General features: G+C 37.4%; 1 protein-coding gene across 1 annotated transcript; it reads left to right on the forward strand.

Annotated features, from left to right (window-relative positions):
• The first annotated feature begins 19 nt into the window (after positions 1-19).
• MBLAC2 (metallo-beta-lactamase domain containing 2) lies at positions 20-18,869 on the forward strand. Its single transcript, XM_007978072.3, has 2 exons — positions 20-693; positions 15,531-18,869. Exons 1-2 carry the CDS (start codon positions 240-242, stop codon positions 15,914-15,916), a joined length of 840 nt encoding a protein of 279 aa, XP_007976263.1. The 5' UTR covers positions 20-239; the 3' UTR covers positions 15,917-18,869.
• Positions 18,870-21,901: the final 3,032 nt, after the last annotated feature.

The raw sequence follows: 21,901 nt of genomic DNA on the forward strand, positions 1-21,901 counted from the left end.
CAGCCTCTGCTTGCTGCCGACCTGGCGGGAGGGTGCGAGAGCGCACGCTACAGGCAGCGTCGGTCTGCGTCCTTCCTCCTCCTATTCTGACTCCCGCATCCCCCGCCCCCGCCTCACTCAACGCCTCCTCCCTGGCTGCAGGCAGACGGCTCCACACAGCCGCAGCGCCCGGTGTCTACACAGCCTGTGGGAGACTCGCACGCCCACACTCACCCCGCCTGGCTGCATCCCTGCCCAGCATGTCGGCGCTCGAGTGGTACGCCCACAAGTCTCTAGGCGATGGTATCTTCTGGATTCAAGAACGCTTCTACGAGTCGGGCAACCGTGCCAACATCTGGCTGGTGCGCGGCTCCGAGCAGGACGTGGTGATCGATACAGGCCTGGGGCTGCGCAGCCTCCCGGAGTACCTGTACTCCTCCGGCCTCTTGCAGGACCGCGGGGCCAAAGAGGACGCGGCGCGCAGGCCGCTGCTTGCCGTGGCCACCCACGTGCACTTCGACCACTCCGGCGGCCTCTACCAGTTCGACCGAGTGGCCGTGCACCACGCCGAGGCCGAGGCGCTGGCTCGCGGGGACAACTTTGAGACCGTGACCTGGCTCTCCGATAGCGAGGTGGTGCGGGCGCCCAGCCCCGGCTGGAGGGCCAGACAGTTCCGGGTACAGGCGGTGCAGCCCACCCTCATCCTGCAGGATGGTAATGGGCCCCCGCGGGCGCGCGCTCTCGTTAAGGGAGGGTATTGGGAAGAGACTGTCCGAGTGCCGCATGTTGCAGACTTGCGTGGCCATAAAAGGGATTATTTTGGCACCTCGCAGAACCACTTCTGTTACACCCTTCCCTAAGTAAAAACCCACTTGACCAGAGCCAAAGCCATCACAGCCTTCCCTGCCAGAGGCCAGCTCTGGCACCGTGTAGCAATTCTGAGTAGTTCTTTGAAAGCCTGCACTACCCCTCCCTAGCCAGTTTCCTGCGTCGGCTGTAGTAGTAACACTACAGAGACTTGTGACTGACTAGGGATTTCTTATTCTTTCCCTAAGCACCTACTCGACATTTCCAGGAGCTTTCGTACTGAGTAGACTTTTAAGGAATGACGCCCCACGGGGAGTGCATGTCATGATCTGTGCTTTTGAGAACTGCAGACTTCATCAGCTTGGTCACCACCGGGATGGGCAGTTCCCACCTGTAGCCTTAGAAAGTCATCAGACCATCGATTCCAATCCGCTAATGCGATTGGAAACCTCTCAAATAGGTTTCTGTTCTTGATGTTGACTCACGATTGCAAAAGCTTAATAGTAATCATAAACGTAGACTATGTGAGTCTAACTTTATGACAGATATCTGGTCCGGCTGAAAGCAAAGCCTGAGAAAGATCAATAAGGAAGTAATTTTCGGTAGAGGTAAATTATGTGGACTAGTGCATAGGTAGCCATGGTCCTCTTTGGCTCTGTGAAAGACAAATATGGAGTTCAGAGAGAAATTCATGGAATGAAAATAGATAGATTAGGGCCTCAGCCCATTCTCCCTACGCAAGGACTTAAATAATTGAGCTAATTTGCCCCATCAGCAATATTTGGTATATTAGTTTTCTATTTTCTTTTTAGAATACTTTTGATTTCATTTTATCCTCACAACACATTTAAAGTGAGGCCACTGACCTCCCAGTTAAATGGCTTGCCTGAGCCAGGTCATGATAAAAGCTAGGATATGAATCTAGGCACAATAGATCAAGGCATGCAGAACGTACATAAATCCTACCTCATAAATATATGATGATAATTCTGAGTAGAATGTGAAAGGCCCCTTCTTTCCTTTAGTGCGAGACCATTTTAATTACCAATTTGGTTTATTAAAACATGCCTCTATATAGTAGAAAAAGCCAGTTGCTGCAGTATAGTGAAGCTCACTTTATGACCAAACAATATGGCAAATAATGAAATATTTTACAAAAATCAGTTTATCTCACAGATGACATCTTACTCATTTGAGATATTTTAAAAATTGCAGTATTATATTGTACTACTTATCGGTGCTAAAAAAAAAAAATTGCAAGATTCTGTACCTCAACCCCACCCAACAAAAGTCTTCATTAAAGTTTTAAATCTAAAATTAAAAAAAAAAAAACTGGTTTAGATGGGAGTCTTACATTATCTGACAATATGAGATGAAAGTACATGTACATTAAATTTTAATTTATATTAAAGTCACACCTAATTACTGTATTTCTTGACAAAAATGGGTACTTTTAGGGGTAAGATTTCCATGCAGTTGATAGGTATTCAGACTAAATTCTGACACCCGGACCAAAAATGTTTACATTAGTATTAAAATATACTTAAATTATTGAAAAGAATAAATTACTTTTGAAATTGACTTTTGATTCTGTATCAGCAATGGGAAATCAAAGGTGAAAGATTGATAGGGATTGTTTTATAGATGAAGAAAGAACCCATGCAGGCCTGAGTATCATGCAAGAGGTCACATCGCCCATCTCGGAAAGAGCTGGGACTAGAACCCAGGTTTCCCGTTGATGGTAGAATCCTAACATTTTGGGAGCTGAAAGGGGCCTGCAAACTACTTGTGTGGTACTTTAAGCCTTTAAAAGGGTGAAAAGAAAGCTTAATGTTTACCAGACACTTTGAAGGTGATAGTACTGTGTTATCAAAAGTTGTTTTTCATGAGGAGCTGGATGCCCCACCCTCTCAAGCAGTGTCTAATTTCCTGTCTTCTCAAGAATATTAATTTCCCATATCTTCTGAATGATGTGGCCTGATAACTTGCTGTTAACATAATCCAGATGCCTGGGAGGATACATAAAATATTTGTATTAAAAATTTGTATACAGTTACACACATGAACAGCATAAAGTATTCATTGCTTTGGTAGAATGCAAGGAGCTGAAATCATTTATTATATTTCCTTTAATGAATTGATGATTGCTTGTCATGGAGAAGCATAAATCTGTGCACTGTATCTCTAACCCAAAAGCCAACTTGTAAATGAGGGACAAGGAGAGAATAGCCATATAATCCAGTGCATTATCTGGATGAAAAAGCAACTCGCCTTACTAATAGTGAAATGGTTATCTTCCTCTCAGATAGCAGTAGACCCTAAATTGACATAGCACGTACCTCTTGAGTGGGCATACATCATTTTGCCCATTTTTCACTAAAGTGATACAAAGTTCTGTCATTGTGATCCCTATTACATACATGTTTAAACCATATGCCCAGTGTCACCAAGATATCTCAGAGGCGTGATTTCAGGCGGACTTAAGTCATTTGCAGAGGCTAAAACAGGTTGTAGGAAGGTGGTGAATTGAACAGACACATCTAATTTGGCTCTCTTCCGAAGCACCATTAATGTACTGTAAAGAAACCGTGATTTAAATGTAAATCCCCATTGGCTGGGGGAACTGTTTCGGATGCTAGAAAGTAGATGTGGTGACTAAGTTAACAGTTTTATACTATGCCAGCAAAGGGAAATTAAGAGCCAATTCAGTTTCCACCGCAGAAGCCTTAAAAAACACAGGAATTAGCAATAGGCAGTAGTACCTCAGTGGCGGCAAAGGGAAGAGTAAGTAGAATTTCTTGAAAACCTTTTAAGAAGCTCTTAAAATTCTAGTGAATGCCCCTCCCTCTCCCATCCAATTAGTTTATTCTCTAGGGATAGTAAAACAAAGGAGTTTCTTGATTGAAGGATGCCAAATTACTATTGAGCTTAAGGGCTCAGTATGGAAAACAGGAGAAAGAAAGCATGTGTTTGTGTGTGTGTGTGTCCGTCCTACTAGTTTCCCAGAAGGATGAGAGCCAGGCCTTTATTAGAAAAATGTTATCTAGGGAATTTGCCTCCTAGAGGAAAGACGAAGATACCAATGTAGAGGAATACCTAAGAAATCCTGGCCTCTTCTACTGTGAAGCCTCAGTCACCAGGCCCCATGCATGTGCTGCAAGCAGCCTTCTTGTCCCCGCTTCTTTTTTTAAATTGATACCTAATAGTTGTAATTACTTGTGAGGTACGTCTGATATTTTGATAAATGCATACAATGTAATGATCAAATCAGGTTATTTAGAATATCCACCACCCTTCAAACGTTTATGATTTCTTTGTGTCAGAAACATTCCAAATCTTCTAGCTATTTTTAAACATACAATAAATCCTTATTAACTCTAGTCTATCAAACGCTGGAACTTATTTATTTTATCTAATTGTATTTTTGTACCCATTAACCAATCTCTTCATTCCCTTCCCCCACCCTTTCCAGTCTCTGGTAACCACCATACTAGCACTACCTCCCACATATGAGTGTGAACATGAGGTATTTGTCATTTTGTGCCTGGCTTATTTCACTTAACGTAATGCCCTCCAGTTCCATCCGTGTTGCTGCAAGTGATAGAATTTCATTATTTTTTATGAGTGAATAACTCCACTGTGTATATTGTCCCACACTGTCTTTATCCATTCATCTGCTGATGGACAGTTAGGTTGATTCCACATCTTGGCTATTGTAAATATTGCTGCAATAAACATGGGAATGCAGTTATCTCTTTAGTATTCTGATTTCCTTTCTTTTGGATGTATATACCCAGCAGTGGGATTGCTGGGTCATATGGTAGTTCTGTTTTCAGTTTGTTCAGGAACCTTCATACTATTTTCAATAGTTGCTGTACTAATTTACATCCCCACTAACAATGTACAAGCATTCCCCTTTCTCCACATCCTTGTCAGCATCTGTTATTTTCTGTCTTTCTGACAATAGCTATTTTTACTCATGCCCCCGAACTCTTAAATAGGCAACCAAGCATTATTAAAAAAATCTGAGAAAATTCTCTAACATGAGATCAACTATTAAACAGCATAAAGCAATTCGAGAGTGGGGAACTATCATCAGTATCATCGGGATAAGACAAGCTATTGCATTCAAGATACATAAGAGTCAATAAGGATGCTTTAAAAATAGTAGAACAATATTCACCAAAAAAAAAAGCTCTCGGAATTTAAAACATCAGAAATTACGCAGCAGTAGGTCTGGAAGATAAAGTTGAAAAACTTACTAAAGAGCAATAAAGGAAAATAGAAACCGGGAGAGAAAAAGACTAAAATAAGTAGGAGGATCAGTTTGGAAAATCCAGCCTTAGAATAATGGATGCAGAGAGAGGACAGAGACAGTGAAAGAAAAGAAATAGTAGGGCAGCCGAGTGCAGTGACTCATGCCTGTAATCCCAACAATTTGAAAGGCCGAGGAGGGCGGATCATCTGAGGTCGGGAGTTCAAGACCAGCCTGGCCAAGATGGTGAAACTGCGTCTCTACTAAAAATACAAAAATTAGCTGGGTGTGATAGTGCGTGCCTCTAATCCCAGCTACTCGGGAGGCTGAAACAGGAGAATCCCCTGAACCCTGGAGGGAGAGGCTGCAGTGAGCCGAGATCGTGCTATTGCACTCCAGCCTGGGCAACAGAGCTAGATTCTGTCTCAAAGAAAAGAAAAAAAAAAAAATAGTAGAGGTAGAGGTAATCCAGTAATATATCACACAATTAAAGGATATAAATTTTCCAGATTGAAAGGGCCCACAGAATTCACAGGACAATAGATGAAAACACATCCAAACCCAAGCATGTTACTGTAAAATTTCAGAACACCGAGATCAAAGAAGATTTTACAAGCTTTAAGAAATGTAAACAAAAGAGTTACGTACTCAGAATAGAATGGTTTTGGAGCTAGCAAAGAAGAAATCTTGCCTTCCAATTTGAATGAAAATGATTTCCAATCTAGAATTTGATATCCCACTATTAATCAAGTTCTCAAATTATTTCCCACATACTGTTACTTAGAAAGCTACTAGGATATGCCCCTTCGAAATAAGGGAGTGAACCAAGAAAGAAGTAATATAGTAAACAGGAAATAGAATTCAAAAGAAAGCATCAGGAAGATGCAACAGATGACACTCTAATAATGATACTACCCCAGACTTAGAGGGTCTAGATCGGAGCAGTTGAATCATAATTCTTTCTCGGGGATGTGATGGTATGTGGAGAGTGGGGAGTAAAGAACTAAAAATCCTATTTCACAGTGAAGTCAATGGCTAACAAAATTTTAAAACCAAGAAATAATACATGCATAAAATCAGAGTATACCCAATTGATAAATATGGAAAGGGAGTATAACCATTATTTAGAGATAACTATATCTGGTAGAGGTAACTACCAGAAGAAATAGCTGAGATTGTTAAAAGTGAGTGCATCATGGAAGCAAGATTGGAGATAGAGCAAAAATGGGGCAAGTAAATTTTTTTCTTACATTTTAAGCCCCTCTGAAATATATTTTAAGCCCCTCTGAAATATTTTATTTGAAATATGCACATATATATTTTTGTGTATAAACTGAAATTTTAAAAGGTAGAGGAGGCCGTGTTGGAAGAGGGGATAAGAGAAATCTAGAAGGACTGGAATCTGGACAATTAAATCAGGATGAAGTTGGAAGGATTTTGTGTATGTGTGTGCTCGTGTGTTTATGATACACTTCATAGGCATTTCTGGTTCTTGTAAGAGAGGTGCTCATGAAATTCTATGTGTGAGCATTATCAGCATATTGAAAGCATTTTTAAAGCCACAGGATAATGGCAGAACTAATGATATTCAGCAACCATGGCCTTATTGGTTGCTTATAGTTGGTATCTATTTTGATGGGTGGGTACTTACATTTTATCTATTGCTAAATATTTTAATATCACTTGGATATAACCAAAGATCAATATGATTCCGTCCCTGAATTGGTAATTCTCTATAGCTTCTTTTCAGGATCAGTCCTCTCTTAACATTTAACCTTTCTCTACGTTTATTAAACAGTTGGTCTCCAGTAGCTCTATTACTAAATCAACTTAGCAATAATTTATTTGCCTTACTTGCCAGTCATACAGGAAATGGTAGTGGTTTGTAATCATTAGAGGTGCCTTAAATCTGGACTAATTATCCTATAAAGGAATTCTGGTCCCTTACGACTGGAATGTGAAGAACTCTGGGAGTGTCCGAAACCATCTTAATGTCACTACTGGGATTCAGACAAGACAAAATGGGCAGATGAAGCAGCAAACGAGGCTCTGCCCTGATGTAGATTTCAGCTACCCAGGACAGATGCCAGCTGGCTTTTTGCTCTTGTGTCCTGGCAGTACCATCAGGACAAAAATTCTTTCAGAGAATTTAGCCCTATGATTATACAGTGCTTGGCATCATCCATTAGAAAAGTCATTTAGGCATGATGACAGTGGTTCTAGATCTTTGGTATGCAAGAGCTTGTTAAAAATAGCAAGTTCTAGGCTTTAACACCTAAGTTTGGATGCTGTAGGGCTTGTGTGTGACAAAGGAATCCTTTAACAGTCCCCAGGTGATTCTGATGCAGAAGTTCTGCATACCATAATTTGTGAGATATATTATTTTATAGAATTACATTTCATAGCATTGTATAGTGCAGTTATGGCTATGCAGTATTTTACTTCATCCTTCTTTACATGTTGTCATAACTGAAGAGGCAATGCTGCCTGAGCAGTAGTTCTCAAAGCATGGTCCTCACCAACAGCTTTAGTGTTGCCTGGGAGCTTGTTAGAAATGTAGATTCTCGGGCACTAGTCTTATCAGTGCAGTAATTGGGGGTGGGGCCCAGCAGCCTGTGTTTTAACAAGCATTACAGGGAATTCTGATGCACACTAAAGTTTGAAAACTACTAGCATAGCTCCTTTCTTCCCAAACTTTCTTTCCCATAATCACCTTGGTTGTTTGTTCAGCATACAGATTTCAGACTCTTCCCCAAAAGATTAATTCACAAACTTTGGAGTGGGTCTAGAAACGTGTGTGTTGAACATGTTTTACAGGTGATTCTTATTGTTACCAGCAGTGAATCTATATGGGTCTGCAGCAATCTCACTTCTTGCCTCCTCAGAAGAAAGACTTCAACTGAGGGGCAGAAGGCAGAAGGAGAGACCGAGGCAAGTTTTAGAGCAGGAGCGAAGGTTTATTAAAAAGCTTTAGAGCAGTAATGAAAGGAAGTACACTTGGAAGAAGGCCAGGCGGGCAACTTGAGAGATCAAGTGCGCAGTTTGACTTTTGCTTTGGGGTTTTATATGTGCTCATACTTCTGGGGTCTTGCATCTCTTCTCCCCTAATTCTTCCCTTGGGGTGGGCTTTCTGCATGTGCAGTGGCCTGCCAGTGCTTGGGAGGTGAGTGTGCGCAATGTGTTTACTGGAGTTTTATATATATTCACTTGAGGTATTCTTCCCTTACCAGTTGAATGTCCCTGGAAGGTCACATACCAGTTAAATGCCATTTTGCCTCTTAATGCACATGCTTGAGCCCACTCACCGACCTCTTAAAATCTTATTGGGAAGCTGCTGATCACCAGTTTCAGGTGTTTCTGTCTATTGGGAGACTGCTTTACCCTGGCATGAGCTGCAGCTGATTCTTATTTTAGAGAGAGTTTCAGCAACTACCTGACCATCACCTGACATTCCTGATGTGTGTGTGGGGTTGCGGAGATCCCTCTCCTGCCCTGCTTATGCCTGACCGTTATCACAGGCAAATTCTAGAAGTCTGGATTACATTTGTTTTTCAAACTACTGCATGCATGAAAAACACCTGGAAAGCTGCTACTGCTGCTACTGCTACTGGTCTTCAGATCATGCTTTGAGCAGTACTGTTGTAGAGACAGATCAGTTCACAATGGAAGAAGGGGAAAATGATACAGAAAATGACACAAATGGCTCTTCAAAAGCAAATAATTGGGAATGCAAAGTATTAAGAAAGGCCGTTTGGAAAATTGTTAAGGCTCTTGACTTTTGCCCAAAGGACCTTCTGTATGAGAAGAAAATAGCACTTTTCAGGGCATAATATTATTACATTTCATCTCACTAGGAACTGTGGCCACGGTAGATTAGCAAACTACCGAAGAGACTCTCTACTGATAAGATTAAATTTAGTAATTCTTTAAAATGAAATTCTAACCAAACTGTTTTCCATTTCTCACTATGTACTGTAAAATTTTAGTCCTTTCTACCCCCCCCCGCAAAAAATTTAGTCCGTTTTAAATCATCTTATTTAAGTACTAATGATACAAAAATAACAAGGAATTTCTTTACTCCTAAATTCAGAAAAGAAATAATGTGAATCCCTGGGCTTATAAAGCAAAAGCCAGAAGTACCAGCATATTCAGAAAATGTATTTGAAGCATTGTGCTTATCTTTAAAATTACTGAATTTTTTGCATTCAGTTCTATTATATTCTTTTTAATAGCTTTTTATGAATTAGATATAATTCATATACCATAAAATTCACCCATTTAACATGTATAATTCAGTGGTTTTAATCTTTTCAGTTGTACATCCATTGCAGTCAATTTGAGAATATTTTTCTTACCTCTGAAACAAATAGCCCCTTCTTTTAGCCATCATCCCCCTCAACATCCCCCTCAACATCCCCAGCCCCCTATCCCCACCCCAGATTTGTCTATTCTGGACATTTCATTAAAGTGGAAAAATACAACGTGTGGACCTTCACAATTGCCTTCACTTAGCATTATGATTTCAAGGTTTATCCATGTTGAAGGATGAATCAGTACTTCATTTATTTTTATTACCAAATAGTATTTCATTTTATGAATATGTATCATATTTTAATACCCATTTATCCATTGATGTACATTTGGATTGTTTCCACTTAAATCTTTTTAACATCTTTATTAAGGTATATTTACACACCATAAATATACCCATTTTAAGTGTATGGTTTGATGAATTTTAGGAAATGTATTCATACATGCAACTGTAACCACAATTTAGTTCAAGAAGACTTCTGTTAACCCTGAAAGTTTCCTCCTGCTTTTTTTTTTTTCAGTCACCTACTCCCACCCCGGCCTCACTGATCTGTTTTGTGTTGCTATAGTTTTGATTTTCTGAAAATTTTCTATAAATACAATCATGCCATAGATAGATAGATAGATAGATAGATAGATAGATAGATAGATAGATAGAGTGAGTCTTTTTTGGCTTCTTTGGATATTCATCCATATTGTGGCATCTATTAATAATTCATTCCTTTCTATTTCTGATAAATATTCCATTGTGTGAATATAGCATTTTATGTATCTCTTCACCTATTAAAGGAAATTTAAATCATTCCAGTTTGGAACTGCTATGAATAATACTGCCATGAACATTCGCATACAAGTCTTTGTGTGGATGCATGTTTTCATTTCCCTTAGTAGACACCTACGAACAGAATTCCTGGGTCATATGGTAAATGTACGTTAATTTTTTAAGAAAGTGCCAAACTGGTTCTCAAAGTGATTATACCATTTTATATTCCTAGCTACAGTGTGTAAGGGTTCCGATTTTTTTATTTCAATTGGTTTTTGGAGGAACAAGTGGGTGTTTGGTTACATGAATAAGTTCTTTAATGGTGATTTCTGAGATTTTGGTGTGCCCATTACCAAGCGGCATACACCGTACCCAATGTGTAGTCTTTTTTTTTTTTTTGAGACGAAGTTTCGCTCTTGTTGCCCAGACTGGAGTGCAATGGCATGATCTTGGCTCATTACAACCTCCGCCTCCTGGGTTCAAGCAATTCTCCTGCCTCAGCTTCCCAAGTAGCTGGGATTACAGGTGCCCGCCACCACGCCCAACTAATTTTTGTGTATTTAGTAGAGACAGGATTTCACCATGTTGACCAACCTGGTCTTGAACCAATGTGTAGTCTTCTATCCCTCACCACCCCACACCCTTTTCCCCAAGCCCCCAAACGTCAGTGTATCATTCTTTTGCCTTTGCGCCCTCATAGCTTAGCTCCCACATAATGAGTGAGAACATATGATGTTTGATTTTTCATTCTTGAGTTCCTTCACTTAGAGTAATAGTCTCCAGTTTCATCCAGGTTGCTATGAATGCCATTATTTCATTCCTTTTTATGGCTGAGTAGTATTCTGTGGTGTATATATGTGTGTGTGTGTGCGCGTGTGTGTGTGTGTATATATATATATATCACATTTTATTTACTTGTTGATTGATGGACATTGAGATGGTTCCATATTTTTGCAATTGCAAATTGTGCTGCATTTCCATGTGAAATTTAGAGTCAAACTTTCAGTTTCTTCGAAAAAAGATCAAGATTTTGATTGAGATTATGTTGAATTTTTACTGGCCATTACAGTAGCCACTAGCCATGTATGACTAGCAAATTTAAATTAAGATTACTGGATGTGGTGGCTCACCTATAATCCCAGCTACTTAGGAGACTGAGGATGGAGGATCATTTAAGGCCAGGAGTATAAGACTAGCCTACGTAACAAAGTGAGATCTTGTCTCTAAAAAAAAGTTGTTAAGTTAGCTAGGCTGGTGTCATATACCTGTAGTCCCAGCTACTTGGAAGGATCCCTTGAGCCCAGGTGTTCAGGGGTTACAGTAAGCTATAAGCAGGCCATTGCACTTCAACCTGAGTGACAGAGATTCCATCTCTTTAAAAAAATAAAGATTGGTTAGAATTAAAATTTTAATTCCTTAATTGTACTAGCTTTATTTCAAGCACCATTAGCCACACCATACTGAACAGTATTGAGAACCAATATTTCAGTCATTGCAGAAAGTTTTCTTAGGCACTGTAGCTATTGGAAAAATTGGGTTACATTACCATCATAGCAATATTGAGTCTTAGTGATATTGAGACAGTCAGTAAGCATAGCCTATCTCTCCTTTTATTTAGGTCTTCTTCAATTTCTCTTGACAGTGTTTTTGTAGTTTTCATTATACAGTGTTCATATATTACAAAATATGTTTTGTCAAATTTTTTCCCAAGTATTTTACTCTTTTTGATGCTATTTTGAGTCGAATGTTTTAAAATTCATTTTTGATAGTAATTTGTAGCATATAGAAATACAGTTTATCTTTGTATGTTTATCTTGTATCCTGTGACATTCCTAAACTTGTTTTTTAGTTCTCTAGCTTTTTCCTACTTTACTTAGGATTTTCTGTACGTAAGATTATGTCTAAATAAAAACAGATTTACTTTTTCTTTTCTAATCTGTGTGACCTTACTCTCTTTTTCTTGGCTTATTACACTGTCTAGGATCTTCAGTATAATGTTGAATAGAAATGGTAAAAGCAGACATCCTTGCCTTGTTATCTTAGGAGACTTTCTATTCAAAGAGGTATTACCTATAGGTGTTCATAAGTGACCTTTATCAAGTTCAGGACCTTCCCCAACTATACCTAGTTTGCTGGAAGTTTTTATCATGAATGAGAATTGGAGTTTGTCATATGCTTTTTATGTATCTATTGAGATAATCATATGGCTTTCTCCTTTATTAATACAGTATATTACACTAATTTATTTTCACCAGCTCAACCAAACTTAATATTTCTGGGATAAACTCCACTTTGTCATTTTCCTATTTATAAGTTGCTGGATTTGATTTGCCAATATTTTGTCAATAATTTTAAGACTGCATTCATTAGGTATATTTGTGTACAGGCTTTTGTTTTGTTTTGTTTGAAAGAGTCTCCTTTTGTTGTTCAGGCCGGAGTGCAATGGTGCCATCATAGATCTCTGCAGCCTCAAACTTCTGGGCTCAAGCAATCCTTCCACCTCAGCTTCCTGAGTAACTGGGACTACAGGCACAAAACACCCTGTCTGGCTTTTTATTATTATTATTATTTTTAATTTTTATAGAAACGGAGGTCTCATTATTTTGCCCAGGCTGGTCTCGAACTCTGGGCCTCAAGCAATCCTCCCACATGTTGCCAAAGTGCTGGGATTACACGAGTGAGCCACTGCAGCAGGCCTGATGTTGTTGTTATTTTAATATATTGTCTTTCGCTTTTATGAGAGTAATAACTGAGTTAGATTTCTCATCTATATTCTGAAAGTCTTTATATGGGTTGAAATTATTTAGGGTTGAAATTGTCCCGTTTTAAAATGATTGACAGAATTGATCAATGAAGTCTTCTTTGAGCCCAGACTTTTCTTTGTGGGGAAACTTTAAATTGTTAATCAATTTATTTGCTTGATATACATTTATTTAGACTTCATTTCTTCTTGGATCACTTTTGATAATTTGTCTCTTTTTAAGAATATGTTCAAGTAAGTTGTCAAATCTGTTGGCTTAAAATTGTTCATAATATTCCCTTATTCTCCTTTTAATTTCTTCAGGGCCTATAGTGATGTTCCTTCTTTCATTCCTATTTTAGCAAATTGTATCTTCTCTAATGTCTTCTTGATTTGTCTAGCTAAAGGTGTACCCATTTTGTTGTAGTTTTCAAGTAAATAACTGTTGGTTTCATCTGTTTTTCTTTGTTGGTATTTGTATTCATTTATTTTTGCCCTGTCCTTTATTAGTTCCATTAACACTTACTTTGTGTTTGATTTGCTCTTCTTTTGCTAACTTCTTAAGATAGTAATTTGATTATTGATTTTAAACATTTAATCCTTTATAAAATAAGCATTTAAAGCAATAAATTTTCTTTTAAGTACTGCTTCAGCTGTATTCTATACATTTGGATATGTTTTGATTTTGTTTTCATTCATTCAAAATATTTTGTATTTCCCTTTGATTCATAAGCTATATAGAAGTTTGATGTTTGCTTTACATATATTTGAATATTGCCCATATTTATTTTTGTTCTTCCTAATTTGTTATTTTTTGCCTATTAAAAACACATAATAAGGTTGGGCGTGGTAGCTCATGCCTGTAATACAGCACTTTGGGAGGCCAGGGAGGGAGGATCACTTGAGGCCAGCCTTGGCAACATGGCAACCAGCCTGGCCAACATGGTGAAACCCCATCTCTACTAAAAGTATAAAAATTAGCCAGGCGTGATGGCACATGCCTGTAATTCCAGCTACTCAGCCGGCTGAGGCACAAGAATTGTTTGAACCTGGAAGCCAGGAGGTTGCAGCGAGCCAAGATTGCGCCACTGCACTCTAGCCAGGACGAGAGAGCAAAACTCTGTCTCAGAAAAAAAACAAACAAAAAGACTACACATTATCAATTTTCTGTTCATTTTGTTATTTCTAATTTAATTATGTTATAGTCAGAGAACATACTTTGTATGATTTTATTCCTTTTACATTTATTGATTCTTACTCTATGGCCTAGCTTTATAGCCTGTTGAATATTTCAACTGCAGTTGAAAAGAATGTGTACTTTACAATTTTGGAGTAAAGTGTTTTATTTTTGTCAGGTCAAGTTGGTTGGTAGAGTTGTTCAGGTCTTCCATATCCTTTTTGATTTTCTGTTTACTTATTTTATGAATTACACAGAGAAGAATGTTGAACTCTCCAAATATAATTGTTGAATTGTTTATTCTTTATTTCTGTTTGTTTTTGCTTCATGTATTTTTGGTGATATTTTAGGCGCATGTACATTTATAATTATTTGTCAATGTATTGATTTAATGTATATTATCATAAAATTACTTTAGTAATATTCTTCATGAAAAAATCAATTTTGTCTTACATTAATATAGCTACTCTAGTTCTCTTAAAGTAATACTTAATATGGTTAGGCTTTTCAACCTATTTGTGTTTTTGGCCTTATAGTTTCTTTCTTGTAGGCTGCATATATCGTGATTTTTAATCTAGTCTGATAATCTCTGCCTTTTTATGTTTACCAAATCCTGATTATTACACCATTTTGATTCTTTTATTAATTTTTTAGCTATATATTTTTAAATTTTTTCCTGCGTATGTGCTTGCACTAGAGATTACAGTATGAATCTTTTAGTTTACCATGATTTACTTCAAGTTGATACTAATGTAATTCCAGTGAAACAGAGCAATTTTGCACCCATGTAGCTCCATTTCCTCTTGCTGTCGGTAACTGAAGTCTGAGATTTAACCCTATTTGCAGGTTAGCCTGCCAGAGTTTAAAGTATTATGACAGAAGACTTGAGGTTCCTGGGTCAGAGATTATGGAGATTTTACTCACATACTAGAGCATCATCATTTATATCAATTCCTCAAGCCCTAATTCTGACAGGGTGATACAACAAGAGGCAAAATACAACAAAATTCCCTAGAGCAACATTCATTCATTGTGTCAACAGGATACTGGTACCATAGATGTTCTGAAAATGAAAAGTTTCATGATCAAATAAGTTTGAGAAATTGTACAACTATATCTACTTTGTGTATATCCACAGTATACATTCATATAATAAAAGCTCAAAGAAGTCTTTCTGAAAAGAAAGCTGCTGAATTATCTTTAAACTGAGAGTTCCTCAAATTATTTGACCACATAATTACCTCCTTTTCATTTATGTCTCATGATAGCCTGTAGAAATAGTGTTCCACATTACTTGCTTTGGCAAACACTGGTCTAGCAAACAATAGGAATGAACCATAGGCAGCTTATTTTTAAATCATCATTAAGAAATACAGTATTTATGAAATAAAGTGTCATCCTTCCCAATTTCTTTGGAAGCATATAATGCTCTTCTATGCTTTAAATGCTAAGTCAAGTATACAACATGTTTATCTGTAAACTCTGTTTCCATTTGTAGGGGATGTGATCAACCTTGGTGACAGACAGCTCACTGTTATGCACATGCCAGGTCACTCCAGGGGCAGTATTTGCTTACATGACAAAGACCGAAAGATTCTCTTCAGTGGAGACGTCGTGTATGATGGATCACTGATTGACTGGCTCCCATACAGCAGGATAAGTGACTATGTTGGGACCTGTGAACGTCTAATAGAATTAGTGGACAGAGGTCTGGTAGAGAAGGTGCTTCCCGGGCACTTCAATACCTTTGGTGCTGAAAGGCTTTTTCGATTGGCTTCTAACTATATTTCAAAAGCTGGGATATGTCACAAAGTTTCGACTTTTGCCATGCGATCTCTTGCAAGTTTAGCTCTACGTGTAACAAATTCTAGGACCTCACCGTAGTATCTATACTGATAATATATTTTGATTAATTACATACATTAATTCATTCTATACTATTTAACTGATTAATAGTGAGCATTTCATGAAGTGCTTTTTATACCACTGTTATATATCAGAGAAAGATTGAGAATGAATAAGCTAAAAAGAAAATTGTTAGTTTAAATTGTTTTCTTTCTTCTAAGAAAGAAGCCATTTAATACGCTTATACTTTGCCAAAGCTGTCATCTTGTAATGTATGCTCTAGAAATGACATAAAGGTTTATGGGGAAGTAAAGAGAGAATCTGTGGCAAGAGCAAGAACTGCTCTTGCCTCTGTTTGTCTTGTTTTATTTCCTAGATGACCTAGGAAAAAAGGCATATAGAGTATTATGTTTATACTTTAAACTTGATATTTTTAGTGTATTATTTAAAGATAAAGGTTCTTGGGTTTAAAATACATCAAAATTTAATGCAGACATATGAAGTAACACTGAGAATGACAGCTAAAACATTCCATTGTTATCGTCCTGAATTTTTTATACTTCATTTCATTTATTTATTCTTTGTGTAATTATAGCATACATGACATGTAATATAACTTATGAAAAGTACAGTGAATTTTGCTTTATTGCAAAGCTTTAAATATAAATTGCAGAGTGCTTCAGTATAAAGCTACTATATGTTGTTGTTTGTTATTGTGTAAGTAATATTTTCAATTATGAAAGTGAAATGCAAATGTCTGTAATCTAACTACAAATTGTCAGATTCTTAAAAGGACACTGTCAGGCAAATTTGAAAATATACACATTGAGAATAATTTTTTATTATTATATCCTATTTTAATATTAACAGCTATTATAAACAAAATTTTTCCTGTTAAATAGCGACTTCAGTATTGTGTTATGTTTTACAGTATTAAAACTACTATGAAGATCTGCAACTATTCTTTTACTTAACATGCATATGTACTACAGAGGGATTTTTAAATTAATTACAAAATGTGCATTAGCTATTGACTTAGAGTGAATTGCCTTTTGTATCCTGATTCACAACACCTATTCCTGTTCAGTATTCTTTGTCTTGAATAGAGAAGTCTACGTTCGTAAAGTCATAGAAAAGGTTATACCACTATTTAGTAAAATGTTTTAGTTTGGTGCTCTTAATAATTTGTTAAAAGGCCTTTTAGAATATTTCATAAAGGGTTTTAAACAGTTTTTTCCCACTGCCTTTTTATTACTGACATAACTAAAACCAAACTGAAATCGCTTTGGAAATCAGATTTTTTAATGTTAGGAAGATCCAACGATTTTGGTTTCTGAAAAATTATGAAACTTTTCTACCCTACAGATGCCCAGGTTCTTTAGTTTTTTATTCATTCAACTCACACACACATAAACATATACATACACAAACACAACCCCACATGCAAACACACACAGTCACATATATACATGTGAAGCACAGCGCTAAACACTGTGGAGGCTTAAAAAAGTCAAAGACAACATTATGGCTAAAAGTTGAAAGCACACAAAATATAAATAATAGTATATGCAAGTTAATGTACATTATACTTGCATGTAAGGGACATAAATGGAGGGGTGTGAAGTTTGGTTAGGCAAAGTTTACTGGAGGAGGGGTTTTTGAATCAAATTTGGAAGGATGAGCTTGTTAGATGGTCAGGGTAGGAAACAAAACAATCCAAGAATAGGGATATAATCATTGCTAGTCTAGAATAGTCTATTCCTTGTGAAAATATAAATTTAATTTTCAGGAATCCAATATATTCCAAACACCAGATATTTAGCATGAGAAAAATTGATTTGTGATTGTGTATATGAGTCATTCTTAATGGGAGACAAGCTGAACTGCCACATGCCACCAAATGAACCTTGACTTCAATCAAAAAGGAGGGTATGATTGGTTCAATTATATTAATAGGATATAATGGGCATTTCTCTATGATGGTCATTCAAGGCAGTAGGTCTGTTTCAACTGAGTGCAACATTGAGAATAATGATTTGGTTCAGGGCAGCTACAAATAATCACTTACTAAGCCTTAAATAAAGCCATTATTTTTATATCAGTAGCACAAAGGAAAACCAAAAGTCCTTAACCACTGATCATTTTTATCATATTTTAGGCCTTTTTTTAAAAATCAGGGTATAGTAGGCACTAAGTTTTATTAGGAAATATTTAAACCTGCTGAAGGATTTATTTATAAAAAGTGCAATTTTTCAAAACACATTGATTTTTTTTTAATTTCCCAATTTTTTCAGTTTTTCAAATTGTACCACAACATGGAACTATTACTTCAATGTGAATAAATTGGGTAAAGTGTATCATTTATTGAGTGCCCATGCTGTACATTTAAAATATGCTTTATTTAATTTAATCCTACTCCCAGCACCAAAAGGTAATTGACCAGCCTCAGACAACACAATTTTGGACAAAGCTGGTAACTGAACACAGGTCTGTCTGCCCCACACTTCTCTTTCTCTTATATCTGCACAATAGCAGAAAATTGGCAAGGTGTATTTTTACTTTCCAAGATGCCACATGTGCCAAGAATAAATCAAATGACGCTAAAGCATAATAATGACATATCTTTAAAAAGCTTTTCAAAATATATTTTCATCCTGACAGTGACCCTTGTAACTTACGATTTTTGGAAATACTCGTATGTAAGTATAATACAAAGTTGTCAAAATGTTAAGACATTTAAAAGTAATTTATTATTTATATTGTTAATGCTTAATCATTGGAAATTCATTTTCCTTACTTGATGTTTTCTTTCAACTGGGAAGCCTAAAGCAAACAAAAACCTTGTGTGTTATCCTGATATAGTTGACTAAATGACTGTATTTGTTCTTATATGGATAGTAATATGAACGTGACATGCACCAATTGTCCTATTATAATTTTCAGATAAGTGTAACTAAGCATTTGTGTAATAAATATTAAAGTAGTCATTTTATTTCAGTCTATAATTGATATTTTTATAACATTAGCAAGTTTCCATTTAATTTCTTGCAAGGATATTTCCTGTACAAAGTGCAGTTTTGAGAAGCTTATGGTCAATAAGACACTAAATTTGTGAGAAAGAATAGAGAACCCAGAAACAGAAAAATACTCATATAAGCCTTTTGTAATTAAGAAATATGACAATTCAAATCAATGAGTAAAAGATAGACTGTGCATTAAATGTTACCATTGTTGATGTGGGAAAAATGGCCCCTGCCGTTATAAAAGCAAATTCCAAATGGATTAAAGACCTAAATGTGAAAATCAGAACCACACATATATTAAAAGAAAATCATATTTAACACGTTGGAATGGGGAAGATCTGTCTTACATAGACACAAATAGCAAAATTACATCAAAATTTTAAATGTCTTAGAATTTAGATGAAATAAAGTTAAAAAGAGATTTTTTAAAAATCACAATTTGTATAACATAATTTAACAAATACAAAGAATGCCTACAAATCAGTAAGCAAAAGATAAACTACTGTAAGGGAGGAAAGACCTTTCTTCTCCCCTCTTCAATTCTATAGCTGTGGCTGTGAATTAAACTGACAAAAGACAGATTAACAGGAGAAAAGCATAAGCATACAAGTTTTATTTAATGTTAATATTTTTATGTGTACACACAGGCCTTCATGACCCATAGAAGCAGATAGGCCTGAGCACTTATATACCATTTCAACAAAAAATGACAAATTCTGGAGGTGTGACAAGACAAAGGAAAGTGGAGTTTTGGCTAAGGGTGGTAAATTGTGGGAAAGTGAACGGAAAATATATGGGAGAAACCAATGGAAGATAAGGATTACTTTAGGTTTGTTTATGCAGATTTATTTTGGCATAACTCTTCATCTCCAGTGAGAAGAATGTCCTCTTTATGGTATGGTGGAGAAGGGTACCTCTCTCATGGGAAGTGTTATGCCCTGCTTTTGGGTAGTAAGGGGGCATCAGCATTTTCTCAGTTACCTTCAGTTCAAAATATTCAGTATACCAAAATGGCATATTTGGGGGCAGCATGTTCTGATCCCCTTCACTACATACTATAAAAAATGGGCAAATTGGGCCAAGCACGGTGGCTCATGCCTGTAATCCCAGCACTTTGAGAGGCTGAGGCAGGGGGATCATGAGGTCAGGAGTTCAAGACCAGCCTGACCAACATGGTGAAACCCCATCCGTACTAAAAATACAAAAATCAGCCAGGCCTGGTGGTGCATTCCTGTAGTCCCAGCTTCTTGGGAGGCTGAGGCAGGAGAATCGCTTGAACTCGGGAGGCGGAGGTTGCAGTGAGCTGAGATCACATCACTGTACTCCAGCCTGAGTGACAGAGTGAGACTCCATCTCAAAAAAAAAAAAAGACGAGTTGGGGGTAAATTGTATGAACAGGTTACTCATAGAAAGGGAAAAACAAATATATAAACATATAAAATAACACTGAACCTCACTAGTAACCAGGGAAATACAAATTAAAGTAAATGAGATAGTTTAACCAGATTGGTAAATTTTAAGAATATGGAGTACTGGTAAGAGTAAGTAGCTATTTCATGCTGTGCTGCCAGAAGTATAAAGTGCTGCACCATTTGGGGGGCAATTTTGAAGTATGATTTGGCACCATCAGACTTTGCCTTAAGAAGGGCAGTTTGAGTATACACACTGCCCTCTGCTCTTTTCTAAAACTCTTAATAAAATGACAGGAAAGAGTTTTTTTTTTTTAATGGCATAAACTCACAGAAACAACAAGAATGGCAAAGGAGACAACAGCAACAACATTTCTGGACACCAAAAAGCTGATGGATGAATGAAAACTGATTTGACAAACCCAAGAAAGCTGAAAACTAGGCCAGGGATGAGGAAAGCCAAGAATTGATACTCAAGCACAAAACCCCATAAAAAGCTTAGAAATTGATATTCTTAGGTGACTCTGAGAGGCAGGTTAAAGGTCTTCTTGATTCAAATTTTGTTTGTGATTTAGACCACCAAATTCCTCCCTTACGCTATTAAGCAATTTTCTCTCCCCAACTTCAGGGACTATTGGGGGTCAATACAGATTTGCCATGAAGTAAAGTATGCTATAGTTTCAGGCCACTGCACTTGGATGAGCCCCTTCCAAGAACCCAGAAAAAGCCTGGGATATGTGTTAAAATGGTCTTTTTTTTGTTCTTTAACAGGGTCTGACTCTGTCACCCAGGCTGTAGTGCGGTGGATTGATCACAGCTCACTGCAGCCTCAACCTCTGGAGCTCAGGTGATCCTCCCGCTGCAGCCTCCCAAGTAGCTGGGACTACAGGCATGCTAGTTTTTGTAGTTTTAGTAGAGGGGGTTTCACTATGTTGCCCAGGCTGGTCTCGAAATCTGAGTTCAAGCAATCTGCCTGCCTTGGCCTCCCAAATTGCTGGGATTTTATAGGCATGAGCCACCATGCCTGGTAAGTCTTTTTTTTTTTTTTTTTTTTTTTTTTTTTTAATTTGCAAAGGTAAGTTATTTTTGTATTCATTCTCTCAAAGTCCCCGAATTCCATACGCTTCAGGGCCCACAAAACTCAGATCTGCTCCAGGCTAGAGGATTTTTAGTTAGAAAGGTAAAACAGTGGATTTTTATTTTGAGGAGACAAAACTTTATTAAGACTTGGGCCCTATATTGAAAAAAGAGAAATTTGGCAAAGGTTAATATACAACAAAAGTCCTGGCATGGTGGTTCATACCTGTAGTCCCAGCACTTTGGGTGGTCCAGGTGGGTGGATCACCAGAGGTCAGGAGTTCGAGACCAGCTTGGCCAACGTGGTGAAACCCTGTCTCTACCAAAAATACATAAATTAGCCACATGTGGTGGCGGGCGCCTGTAATCCCAGCTACTCGGGTGGCTGAGACATGAGAATCCCTTGAACCTGGGAGATGGAGATTGCAGTGAGCCAAGATCACGCCACTGTATTCCAGCCTGGGCGACAGAGCAAAACTCTATCTAAAAAAAAAAAAGTGTGTATACAAAAATAA

The sequence above is a fragment of the Chlorocebus sabaeus genome, chromosome 4 (genome assembly GCF_047675955.1).
Source record: "Chlorocebus sabaeus isolate Y175 chromosome 4, mChlSab1.0.hap1, whole genome shotgun sequence".
Classification (NCBI taxonomy): Eukaryota; Metazoa; Chordata; class Mammalia; order Primates; family Cercopithecidae; genus Chlorocebus; species Chlorocebus sabaeus.